Below are 13,712 nucleotides of genomic sequence, written 5' to 3'. Positions count from 1 at the left end.
ATATCCTGTAAACAATCAGAGACTGCTCTTCTATCAGGTCACTGCCCTAGGGCTTGCTTCTAATAGGAATTTAAAACGCTTTAAATAATTTAAAGGGACAGTGAGAGATCAAGGAAGCATGCTTAAACTTTTTCCATTGCAAACTGCTTCCATGATTTGCTGTGATGTCTATAGTTTTCAATGCAATTATCATTTTATTGGCTATTCAGTTGCATTGTCTCGAATATATATATATCTTTCAATTCAAATTATTTTGCCTCAACTTTCTTTTGTGAATTCTATAGAAAAAAATAATCCCTAGTGTCGTTTTTATTTCATTTCAGGGTAGCATGTATCAATAAAAAATGGCAGCCTTTCGTATTACAGGGAGAAAGAAGAAATGCATAATATCTGACAATAAATCTACTCTGGTCCTTATGCTTCGTTAGTATAGTGTTTCTTAACTACAGCAACTTTATAGCAGACTTCCAGTACTTGAGGGGCTGTCACAGAGAAGAAGAGTGATCAACCTCTTCTCCATAGCACCTGAGGGCAAGATAAGAATAACGGATAGAAACCTATCAAGGAGAGAACCAACCTAGAATGAAGGAGAAATTTCCTGATGGTTAGAACAGTTAATCAGTGGAACAGCTTGCCTCCAGAAGTTGTGAGTGCTCCATCAATGGAGGTTTTTAAGAAGACAGTGGTAGGTCCAGAATGAGATAGGGTCTCCTGCCATGGGCAGGTGGCTGGACTAGAAGACCTTCAAAGTCCATTCCAACCCTATTCCAGAATAATAATTATTAACTATTATTATATTATAATTATATTAATAATTATAATTCTATAACCCTAACCTATATTCTGTGACGAATGCTCTAACACAAGAGTCTCCAACCTTGGCAACTTTTAAGACTTGCGGACTTCAACTCCCAGAATTCCTCAGCCAGCAAAGGAATTCTGGAAGTTGAAGTCCACAAGTCATAAAGTTGCCAAGGTTGGAGACCCCTGCTCTAATATGCTGGCTGGAGAATTCTAGGAGTTGAAGTCCACACGTCATAAAGTTGCTGAAGTTGAGAATCATTGATATCAGGGAATTCGGTGGTGTTTTGGTGGGGACTATTGTTATTTTTACTGTTATTATTTGCATCTCTATCCCACCATTTCTCTGGGAACTCAAGGCATTTACACAGAGGCTTCCCCTAATTTTAGACCACCAGAAGCATCCTTGGAGGAGAGGAGAAAGAGCAAACAACAAAAGCAGCGATGTGTGAATACAATGCAAGCCCCTCCCTTTGTATTAGCTCTTCAAGGTAGTCCAGATAAGATACACAACTGTAGAACATGGAATAATAGAATTGGAAGGGAGTCTGGAAGTCTTCTAACCCAAGCAGGATATCCTTTACCATTCTGGGCAAACGGCTGTCCGGTCACCTCTCTTCTCTTGTTTTCCTCCTTCCTTAGGGACCAGATTCAATTAATGTTGATAAGAGAAGAGAGATTAAATCCTATATTGTGGTTACTAACAAAGGGTCTCTTCAGAAATGTTTTACACACTCACACTCACACACATATTCCTTCTATGGATTGAGATGTCTTCCCATGACAATTGTCCAGTCTGTGGCTCTTCCAAGGTCATTCCTACATATTGTGTATTGCGACAGCTTGTATATTGTGACATTAGCAATAGAGTAGCCCTTAACTTAGGAGCACAATTGGGAACAGAATTTCTGTTGTAAGTTGGAGAGGTCATAAAGCAAGTTATCACATGTCCGGATCCTATTTTACGACCATGTTTACTACAAGTCATTCAGCAAATGCAGCTTCCACACCTGACTTTGCTTGTCAGAAACTGGCTGCGAAGATCGCAAATCGCAATCTCGTGATTGCAAGGCACTGCAACTGTCGTAAATGCAAGCCAGTTGCCAAGTGCCCAAATTGGGATCACGTAACTTTGGGCTGGTGCAGTAGGTCACAACTTTGAGGACATATTCTAAATGGCTTCTTCTGAGGCTATCGTAACTTGGAACCATCATTAAATGGCTGTAAGTCAAGTACTACTATACATACCAAATAGGTTGGAACATTTATTTATTTATTAGAATAGAATAGAATAGAATAGAATAGAATAGAATAGAATAGAATAGAATTTTTATTGGCCAAGTGTGATTGGACACACAAAGAATTTGTCTTGGTGCATATGCTCTCAGTGTACATAAAAGAAAAGATACGTTCATCAAGGTACAACATTTACAACACTATTGATGGTCAGTATATCAATATAAATCATAAGGATTGCCAGCAACAAAGTTACAGTCATACAGTCATAAGTGGAAAGAGATTGGTGATGGGAACTATGAGAAGATTAATAGCAATGCAGATTTAGTAAATAGTTTGACAGTGTTGAGGGAATTATTTGTTTAGCAGAGTGATGGCCTTCAGGAAAAAACTGTTCTTGTGTCTAGTTGTTCTGTTGTGCAGTGCTCTATAGCGTCGTTTTGAGGGTAGGAGTTGAAACAGTTTATGTCCTGGATGTGAGGGATCTGTAAATATCATTGATTGATTTTATATTGCCGCCTATTCACCCATGGTGACTCAAGGCGGCTTACATAATTTAAAACCACATTAAAAAACAATAAAACCGATAAAAGAATCAAATAAATTAATATAATAAAATCACTCCTGCCCCAGCGACAGCGGATCACACGAGCTATTGAATGGGCTCCATCCCACTCTGGGTTCCCCAGGCCCGCTGGCAGAACCAGGTCTTCAGCGCCTTCTGGAAGAGTATTAGAGTGGGGGGCGTTCTAATCTCTGGGGGAATGATGTTCCAGAGAGAGAGATTAAACCCTAGATTGTGGTTGCTAACAAAGGGTCTCTTCAGAAATGTTTTACACACTCACACTCATACACACATTCCTTCTATGGATTGAGATGTCTTCCCATGACAATTGTCCAGTCTGTGGCTCTTCCAAGGTCGTTCCTACATATTGTGTGTTGCGACAGCTTGTATATTGTGACATTAGCAGTAGAGTAGCCCTTAACTTATGACCACAATTGGGAACAGAATGTCTGTTGTCAGTTGGCGAGGTCATAAAGCAAGTTATCACATGTCCAGATCCTATTTTACGACCATGTTTACTACAAGTCACTCAGCAAATGCAGCTTCCACACCTGACTTTGCTTGTCAGAAACTGGCTGCGAAGATCGCAAATCGCAATCTCGTGATTGCAAGGCACTGCAACTGTCGTAAATGCAAACCAGTTGCCAAGTGCCCAAATTGGGATCATGTAACTTTGGGCTGGTGCAGTAGGACACAACTTTGAGGACATATTCTAAATGGCTTCTTCTGAGGCTATCGTAACTTGGAACCATCATTAAATGGCTGTAAGTCAAGGACTACTATACATACCAAATAGGTTGGAACATTTATTTATTTATTATTATAGAATAGAATAGAATAGAATAGAATAGAATAGAATTTTATTGGCCAAGTGTGATTGGACACACAAGGAATTTGTCTTGGTGCATATGCTCTCAGTGTACATAAAAGAAAAGATACGTTCATCAAGGTACAACATTTACAACACAAATGATGGTCAATATATCAATATAATTCATAAGGATTGCCAGCAACAAAGTTACAGTCATACAGTCATAAGTGGAAGAGATGGGTGATGGGAACGATGAGAAGATTAATAGTAATGCAGATTTAGTAAATAGTTTGACAGTGTTGAGGGAATTATTTGTTTAGCAGAGTGATGGCCTTCAGGAAAAAACTGTTCTTGTGTCTAGTTGTTCTGGTGTGCAGTGCTCTATAGCGTCGTTTTGAGGGTAGGAGTTGAAACAGTTTATGTCCTGGATGTGAGGGATCTGTAAATATCATTGATTGATTTTATATTGCCGCCTATTCACCCATGGTGACTCAAGGCAGCTTACATAATTTAAAACCACATTAAAAAACAATAAAACCGATAAAAGAATCAAATAAATTAATATAATAAAATCACTCCTGCCCCAGCGACAGCGGATCACACGAGCCATTGAATGGGCTCCATCCCACTCTGGGTTCCCCAGGCCCGCTGGCAGAACCAGGTCTTCAGCGCCTTCTGGAAGAGTATTAGAGTGGGGGCCGTTCTAATCTCTGGGGGAATGATGTTCCAGAGAGAGAGGGAGCCACCACAGAGAAGGCCCTTCTTTTGGGTCCCACCAGGTTTATCTCCCTCGGGGATGGGACCTGCAGCATTCCCTGCCTCCCTGTTCTAAGGGGTCTAGTACAGTGATGGCTAACCTTTTTGCTGTCATGTGCCAAAAGCGGGGAGAGTGTGGGAGGGTCACATGTGTGTGTGCCCACACTCATATTTCAATGCACCCCACCCTTATGACCCCCCTGTGCTCCCCCTGCTTTTGGCACGCAATGGCCCAGTGGGCCTGATAGGCCTGTTTTTTGCCATCCCCAGGCTTCAGAGGCTTTCTTGGAGCCTGGGGAGGGTGAAAACGGCCTTTCCCCAGAGGCCCTCCAGAGGCCGGAAATGGCCTATTTCCTGACTTCCGGTGGGCCAGGAAGGCCCGAAAATCAGCTGGCCAATGCACGCTGGAGCTGAGCTAGGGCAATGCTCGCATGCCCACAGATATGGCTCCGTGTGCCACCTGTGGCAAATGTGCCATAAGTTCACCATCACAGGTCTAGTAGATGTGACCGGCAAGAGATGGTCCCTCAAATAACCTGTATTCTAATAATGTGGTGATGTTTATATCATAATGATAGAAAGCACAGGATCCTGCAGATTTTTCTAATTCCTGCAGGCCCAGTAAGACAGATTGGGCTGAGAGGGAGAAACAGAGTCATCCAAAGTGAATCATTTGGTCCCTTTCTGGTCAAATGGGAACTACAGTCTGTCTCCTCAGTTCATGTCTGACTGTCCCACTACTATCTTTCCAAAGTAAGAATAGCAGGGAAAGGCCCTAATTAGTAGTAGGTTCCCTTTCTTCTTGATCATCACTGTCCACAGCCAGGAAGACTATTTAAAGAGGGAGTTTCACTTGTGCATACTCTGAGAACACAAAAAAGACCCCAATCCCTGACTAGATGTCTCAGTGGCAGACACTGAGCTTGTCAATCAGAAAGGTCGGCAGTTCGGCGGTTCGAATCCCCAGTCCAGTTCTCCTGCGTGAGCATGGGGTTGGACTAGATGACCTCCAAGGTCCCTTCCAACTCTACTGTTACTGTTACATTCCCTTGGTTTAAATAAGGCTATTTATCATTTGCTACAGTATTGTGATAGTGATTGAGGGATTAAAGAAGAATTTGTCCATGTCAGCATGCACATTTTGGTGAGCAGCTTAACCTTGAGAAAAGACATCTGCGCTGGTTGAATTCCTCCAGAGTGCATTGTGTTCTCCCAAATTAAAATAGCATTTATATCTATTGTGCTTCATCATTATGACTCCAAGGATAAAGGTTGCTCTTACCCTGCACCACAGTACTTTCTACAATGGACTGGCCAATGTTCTCATCTAATAATTCAGATAGGACAAGTGGTATGGGAACAGTAGGCACAGAATGCTTTCCTTCATGTTAGTCACTTTTCATTTCTACTCATGAGAGCAGTGTTCCAATATCTCAGGGGCTGCCACAAAGAAGAGGGAGTCAAGCTATTCTCCAAAGCACCTGAGGGCAGGACAAGAAGCAATGGGTGGGAACTAATCGAGGAGAGAAGCAACTTAGAACTGAGGAGAAATTTCCTGACAGTAAGAACAATTAATCAGTGGGATTAATTGATAATTAATTAATCAACTTGCCTCCAGAAGTTGCGAATGCTCCAACACTGGAAGCTTCTAAGAAATGTTGGATAGCCATTTGTCTGAAGTGGTGTAGGGTTTCCTGCCTTAGCAGGGGGTTGGACTAGAAGACCTCCAAAGTCCCTTCCAACTCTGTTATTTTGTTCTGTTCTGTTCAGGATGATGAATTACCTGTGTTCAAGCAGTTACTTCCCGTTTATCAAGTTGACTGACTATAGGCAGTCCTCAACTTACAACCACAATTGAGCCCCCCCAAATTTAACTGACTAAGCGAGACATTTGTTAAGCGAATTTGCCCCATTTTACAACCTTTACACAGTTGTTAAATGCAGTTGTCAAGTTGATAACACGGTTGCTAAGTGAATCTGGCTTCCCCATTGACTTTGCTTGTCAGGAGGTCGCAAAAGGGGATCACGTGACCCCAGGACACTGCAACTGTCATAAATATGACTCAGTTGCCAAATCTGAATTTTGTTCACGTGACCATAGTGATGCCACAACGCTTATAATGTGTGAAAAACGGTCATAAGTCACTTTTTTAATGCTGTTGTAACTTCAAATAGTCACTAAATGAACTATTGTAAGTCAAGGACTACCTGTATACTCTTCCCTAGAACCTATTAACACTATTACTGGTAGTAACTTTGATTCTCTTCTTTGCTGAAATCCACTGTTGTGAAATAATTTCAGTAGGATGGGAGGAAACTGTTATCAGTCGTTATATTCAAATAAATCTCAAATAAAAGGATTTAGGTTTTTAGTCTAAATTAGAAATAGTTTGCATATTATCTAAAGGTTATTTTTCCTGACTATTGATTTATCTACATAGGCTAAACAGTTTAAAAAATCACATCAAATACCTGTACAATTAGCATAGGAGCCCTCCAGGGCTGTGTGCTCTCTCCACTTCTCTTCTCTGTATGACTGCATCTCAAAAGATCCCTCTGTTAAAGTACTCAAGTTTGCAGATGATATAACAGTGATTGGTCTCATTCAAGATAACGATGAATCTCCATACAGATGGGAGGTTGAACAACTAGCCTTGTGGTGCAACCAGAACAATCTTGAACTAAATACACTCAAAACCGTAGAAATGGTGGTAGATTTTAGAAGAAACCCTCCTATACTACCAGCAGTAGTGGGTTTCAATTTTGGCTGCTACTGGTTTGCTCGAGGCACGCGGACGCTCATGCGTGTGCGCAATGCTTCTGCACATGTGCAGAAGCATTTGCGCATGCGCAGAGATGTCCGGGAAGGTGGGCAGAGCCTCCCACCGCTACTGGTTCATCTGATCTGGAGCGAACCGGTAGTAACCCACCACTGACTACCACCTCTTACAATACTAGACAACACAGTATCAACAGTAGAGTCCTTCAAGTTTCTTGGTTCTATCGTATCTCGAAACTTAAAATGGAAACCTAACATCAAAAACATCATCAAGAAAGCACAACAAAGAATGTTCTTTCTGCATCAACTCTGAAAGCCCAAACTGCCCAAGGAGCTTCAGTTCTACAGAGGAATTACTCAGTCTGTTATCTCCTCCATGACTGTCTGGTTTGGTTCTACAACCCAACAAGACAGACAGACTTCAGAGGATAATTAGAACTGCAGAAAAAACAATGGCTACCAACCTGCTTTCCATTGATAACTGCATGAGTCAAAAACAGGGCTGTAAAAATATCTACAGACCTCTCACATCCTGGACATAAATTGTTTCAACTTCTACCCTCAAAACGACGCTATGGGGCACTGCACACCAGAACAACTAGACACAAGAACAGTTTCTTCCCAAACGCCATCACTCTGCTAAACAAATAATTCCCTCAACACTGTCAAATCATTTACTAAGACTATATTACTATTATTCTTCTCATCCTTCCTAGTACCTATCTCTTCCCACTTATGGCTATAACCATGTTGCTTGTATCTTTACAATTTATATTGTTTTATTGTTTTCTAGTATGATTTGACTGCTTATTAGTATCCTATGACTATCAGTAAGTGTTGTATCTTATGATTCTCGATGAATGTATCTTGTCCTTTTAGGTACACTGAGAGCCTATGCACCAAAGACAAATTCCTTGTGCGTCCAATCACACTTGGCCAATAAAGAATTCTATTCTATTCTAGGCTAAACAGAGTGCATGAACTCTTCATTAAAGCCGGATATTAACTGATTGTTAACATTCCCAAATAATTTTAGAAACAAAGAGCAAAGCAAAGGGCTTCCACTGGTTGGGATGCTAAATTACAAGCAGAAAAACCCAAACCTTCATTAAAGATGGAAGCCAGGTGGGTGACTTTGAGTCAATCATCCTTTCTTAGCTTTAGAAAGGAGTCAACAGCAAACCATCTTTAAATTTTTCCCAAAAGATCCTGAATTGTCCTATCTGTGAAGTTTCTAACAGTCCGGATTGACACAAAGGCACACACACACACACAAAAAACCAACCCTCACACTGCTAAACCTCACTATTAAAAACCTTATTTTGTACATGAATGTCATCTAAGCTTCCTGATTTAATCAAAGCATGGAAAGAAAATACACATTTTAAAACTAACAGACTCATTTCCAAATACGGTAAGAATATCTGTGGAAGATCTTCTCAGCACATTGTATGTAAACTAAGAGGCAATCCTGGAACCATTGTGGGAAATTGGTGAGAGAAAAATTAGTATATCTGTTTTGCGATTCATGCATTCGTCGATAGAGGTACTGACATTGTCAGAAAAGCTAAGCAGAGAATTTTGAAAACCTTCCTGGATTTAAAGCTTAGAGGTTAGAGGAGGTAAGTTAATCCTCCTCCTCTGTCGACAATGAAGAATAAGTTTGTAAAGGTGCTATAGTGATGCTGGGAGAATCTGACTGGAATGCCTGAAAAAAAATATGTGAATTTACAACTATGGTTCTTTTCAGGTAAACATCACTTTGCTGGACATCAATGACAATTACCCTATATGGAAAGATGAGCCGTATTTCATCAACCTAGTGGAAATGACCCCTCCCAACTCCGATGTCACAACAGTAGGTGTCCAAGTATACAACACACACACACACTCTCCTGTGCTGTCGTTTTTTTTATTTCTAATTTGCAAAAATCACATTTTGAACCCTATTAGATCTCTTTAGCTTTGCCCTGCCTGATGGTTAAAATATTTAAAACATGTTTATAAAATATTAAAGGGGAGGGAATGGAGTACATAATTGAAATAGGATTCCGCAAATGCTTTAAACTACATGATCCAAAAAATGTATACATTTATAAATCTTCTTCACAAGAATTTGGAGGAAAGGGGTTTACAAAAGAAAATGAGCAAATGGGGAAAAGATAATTAGTACATGTCCCAGAGTTACATACCAGCTTTATCACTGAAGATATATTTGAACTGATGTTATATATAGAGCTGATACAGAGTCTACAGTGGTCTTTACTCTGGCTTTGAGGCTGACTTAGAATCTGTTTGATATATTCATGAATTCATTCCTGAATCCAGTATTTGTCCCTTCATATTGTCAAGATACACTTCCACCATGAATGTTATCTAACTAGTTCCATTGGAGGCATGACAAATGATTGTTGTTTTTTCTGCTGCTGCTTTTGTAGTGTGCCAGCCTGAGGAGCTGGCAACTGAGTCGGACAGCGATGAGGCTGAGGTGGGGCCAGAGCCATCGGGGAGTGAGGTGCGAACTCTAGAGCCTCCAGAGACTGATAGTAGAGAGGCAAAGGAACTGGAGGAGCCTGTTCCTAATGCACGCATGAGGAGAGCTGCCAGAAGGCAAGAGCAGCTGAATCAAAGAGGACAACTTTAAGGCCAGGAGATTATTAGCCCCTCCCATAAGGCTTAAAAGACCAGCAACGGCATTTGTGCTCTTTGCCAGAAAACAACGTTGATAGCTTCGTCTTCTTGCATTTGTATTGGTGTCTTCTGAACTTTTGCCAAGAAAGGCCTTTGGCAGTTTGCCTAATTGGACCAAGGTTGGTGATAGGACTGAGGAATTGTGTTGGGAGGAATTTGCTTTAATTTAGTTGAACTACGCTGAGAATGAAGTAATTCTCAGCTGTTCTAATAAAGTTCGTTTGTTTTTACACTGACTGAGTTTCCTATTACCTACTTGGGCCTGGGTCACAACCAGAACAGCCAATTCTCTTTCCCTGCCTCCTCTTGTAATGGGATGTTCTAAATCAGCAGTGTCAAACTCGCAGCCCGCGGGCTAGATGTGTCACACGCTGGCCACGCCCACTCGTTTTAGCAAAGGGGGGAAAAAGTCATGACACATCACGTGATGACAATGTGGCAACGTGAGTTTGGCACCCCTGTTCTAAATGTATGCAGATATGGACCTCATTAAAGAAAGGCAGCTCCCTCCATTCTCTTGTCCTCACTCCCAAGTACAGGGAGCTACAATGGTTTTTTCCTTTCCCTTCCCTATCCCATACTTTATGGGTCCTTAAAGCTTTTTTGCAACCTAGTAACATAGTCACCCCATTGCCCCCTTCCCATCAGGAGACATCCATGTCCAAGAAGCAAACGAGAATGCAGGAGGCACCTGGGCTTCCTTGAATGGATGTGTAGGTCTTAACGTGGTGCCTGTTGTGACCCAGGCCCAAGTAGGTAATAGGAAACTCAGTCAGTGAAAAAACAAACACACTTTATTCTAACAACTGAGAATTACTTCATTCCCAGCGTAGTTCAACTAAATTAAAGCAAAGTCCTCCCAACACAAATTCCTCAGTCCTATCGCAAACCTTGGTCCAATTAGGCAAACTGCCAAAGGCCTTTCTTGGCAAATGTTCAGAAGTCAAAGATAAAAAAATAAATGCAAGAAGACGAAGCTACCAACGTTGTTTTCCAGCAAAGCCCAAACGCCGTTGCTGGTCTTTTAAGCCTTATGGGAGGGGCTAATCATCTCTTGGCCCTACTCCTGAGTCGTCTTCTTTGCTTGAGCTGCTCTTGCTTTCTGGCACCTGTTCTCATGTGTGCATTAGGAACAGGCTCCTTCTGTTCCTCTGCCTCACTACTGTCAGGCTCTGGAGGCTCTGGAGTCCGCACCTCACTCCCCGATGGCCCTGGCCCCACCTCAGCCTCCAGGACTGGCCCCCACTCTTCCTCAGCCTCATCGCTGTCCAACTCCATTGCCAGCTCTGCAGGCTGCTGGCGGACCACAACAATTCTCTGATTTTGCTTAACAGCTTTCTTTAAATCACTACCTTCCAACAGGCCAAAAAGGTTGGCCTTTGTCTATTTTTTGTGTGCTCTAGGGACTGCCCCTCCCCCCACAAGCCACCTGCAGGCTATAAATTGCCAAGCCTGGTTTATTGTTTCTGAATATGATGTAGTAGCTGCAGCTGGTTTGCTCGGTGTTTCCTTCTGCTGGTTTGTGCAGTTTAATAGTAGCATGTCTGAGCATCAGTGTAGGGGGAGTCCTGCTGGGTTTCAGCAGTCTTAAGTAAATTTTCTGGGAAATAAATCCAATTGCAGTGAAAGTAACCCAGCTGGTTAAAATCTCACTCTAGAGCTGCAACTGTACATTAGGGTTTCCTTTGTGTCTTTTTATTTTATTTGAACTGTAAAACTTTCAGTGAAGAACATAAAGGGTTAAATGGAACTTGTCCCACGTAAAAAAAAAAAACATGGTCATTTGCTTATCAGTTTTAGGAGGCAGGATTATCTGATTGGATGTAAAATTATCACTGTGGTTTTAAGTAATAACTGGATTTTCTGAAATTTAGAGCAGCGTTTCTCAGACATAATAACTTTGAAGATGTGTGGACTTCCCCTAGAATTCCAACTGGGGAATGCAGCTGAAGTCCATGCACCTTAAAAGTTGCTAAGGTGTGAGCCAGACTATGGTTAAGAACTCGGTATGAGGCGTGAACCACTCTGATGCTGGTTTGTTCTACAAGCCACAATTAAGTGCTTTGCAGAACCCCATCTAGCTGTTTGGGTTTTTTCCCCGGGGAGGGCGGGGTTCCACCCCATCCCCCAACCCTCTTTCTCCGTGCTTGCTTGCTTCTCTGCTGAATTTATGCTTTTGGAGCTAAACAAACCCTGTGCGCCCTGAAGGTTGGCTGGCTTGTTCCTGGGCTTGTGGGAGGGTTTGTGCTCAGCCTGCCCTCAAACTCCTCGGCTGCCTCAATATTTGCGGATTGGGAGCAGTGGTGGTTTTTTACTACCGGTTCTGTGGGCATGGCTTGGTGGGCGTGGTGGGCATGGTGTGGTGGGCGTGGCTTGGTGGGCGTGGCAGGGGGGAAATCCCCATTCCCATCCCACTCTGGGACCAACCAGAGGTGGTATTTGCCGCTTCTCCGAACTACTCAAAATTTCCGCTACCAGTCCTCCAGAACCTGTCAGACCCTGCTGAAGAGCACCCCTGGTTTGGAGGTGGTAGCCTTTTCGGGTTCAGAAGCTGCTCCATTTCAGTGGTATGGTTTTATTTTTTTCACCCAAATATAATTAAAACAAAGCTATACAGCTGAAACTCAAAAAATTAGAATATCGTGCAAAAGTTGATTTATTTCAGTAATGCAACTTAAAAGGTGAAACTAATATATGAGATAGACTCATTACATGCAAAGCGAGATAGTTCAAGCCTTGATTTGTCATAATTTTGATGATTATGGCTGACAGCTCATGAAAGCCCCAAATTCACAATCTCAGAAAATTAGAATATTACATGAAATCAATAAAATAAGGATTGTACATAGAACAATATCGGACCTCTGAAAAGTATAAGCATGCATATATACTCAGTACTTGGTTTGGGCCCCTTTTGCATCAATTACTGCCTCAATGTGGCGTGGCATGGATGCTATCAGCCTGTGGCACTGTTGAGGTGTTATGGAAGCCCAGGATGCTTCAATAGCGGCCTTCAACTCTTCTGCATTGTTCGGTCTCATGTCTCTCATCTTTCTCTTGGCAATGCCCCATAGATTCTCTATGGAGTTCAGGTCAGGCAAGTTTGCTGGCCAATCAAGCACAGTAATCCCATGGGCATTGAACCAGGTTTTGGTACTTTTGGCAGTGTGGGCAGGTGCCAAGTCCTGCTGGAAAATGAAGCCAGTATCCCCATAAAGCTCGTCTGCGGAAGGAAGCATGAAGTGCTCCAAAATCTCCTGGTAGACGGCTGCGTTGACCCTGGACTTAATGAAGCACAGTGGACCAACACCAGCAGATGACATGGCTCCCCAAGTCATCACAGACTGTGGAAACTTCACACTGGACTTCAAGCATCTTGCAGTGTGTGCCTCTCCATTCTTCCTCCAGACTCTGGGTCCTTGGTTTCCAAATGAGATGCAAAGGTTGCTCTCGTCAGAAAAGAGGACGTTGGACCACTGAGCAACAGACCAGTGTTTTTTTTTTCTTTAGCCCAGGTAAGACACTTCTGACGTTGTTTGTTGTTCAGGAGCGGCTTGACAAGAGGAATACGACATTTGAAGCCCATGTCCAGGATCCGGCTGTGTGTGGTGGCTTTTGATGCACTGACTCCAGCCTCAGTCCACTCCTTGTGAAAGTCCCCAAAACTTTTGAATGGCCTTTTCCTGACAATCCTCTCAGGCTGTGGTCATCCCTGCTGCTTGTGCACCTTTTTCTTCCACACTTTTCCCTTCCACATGACTTTCTATTAATGTGCTTTGATATAGCACTTTGGGAACATCCAACTTCTTTTGTAATTACCTTTTGAGACTTTCCCTCCTTACGGAGGGTGTCAGTGATGGATTTCTGCACAACTGTCAGGTCAGCAGTCTTTCCCATGATTGTGATTCCTACTGAACCAGACTGGGAGACCATTTAAAGTCTCAGAAACCCTTTGCTGGTGTTACGGCTTAATTAGCTGATTAGAATGGGACACTTTGAGCCTAGAATATTGAACCTTTTCACAATAATTTTCTGATATTGTGAATTTGGGGTTTTCATGAGCTGTCAGCCAT

The 13,712-nt window shown here is 42.3% G+C and overlaps 1 protein-coding gene across 1 annotated transcript in view; it reads left to right on the top strand.

Annotated features, from left to right (window-relative positions):
- CDH23 (cadherin related 23) overlaps positions 1 to 13,712 on the top strand; it is a 719,962-nt gene that overhangs the window by 506,090 nt on the left and 200,160 nt on the right. Inside the window, exon 21 of the mRNA XM_058188066.1 lies at positions 8,699 to 8,806. Coding sequence (XP_058044049.1) covers positions 8,699 to 8,806 — 108 coding nt within the window. The remainder of the gene's footprint in view (positions 1 to 8,698; positions 8,807 to 13,712) is intronic.

Source organism: Ahaetulla prasina, chromosome 6 (assembly GCF_028640845.1).
Source record: "Ahaetulla prasina isolate Xishuangbanna chromosome 6, ASM2864084v1, whole genome shotgun sequence".
In the NCBI taxonomy this organism is placed as follows: domain Eukaryota; kingdom Metazoa; phylum Chordata; class Lepidosauria; order Squamata; family Colubridae; genus Ahaetulla; species Ahaetulla prasina.
Note: the sequence above shows the minus strand (reverse complement) of the source record. Positions and strands in the feature narration are given on the sequence as shown.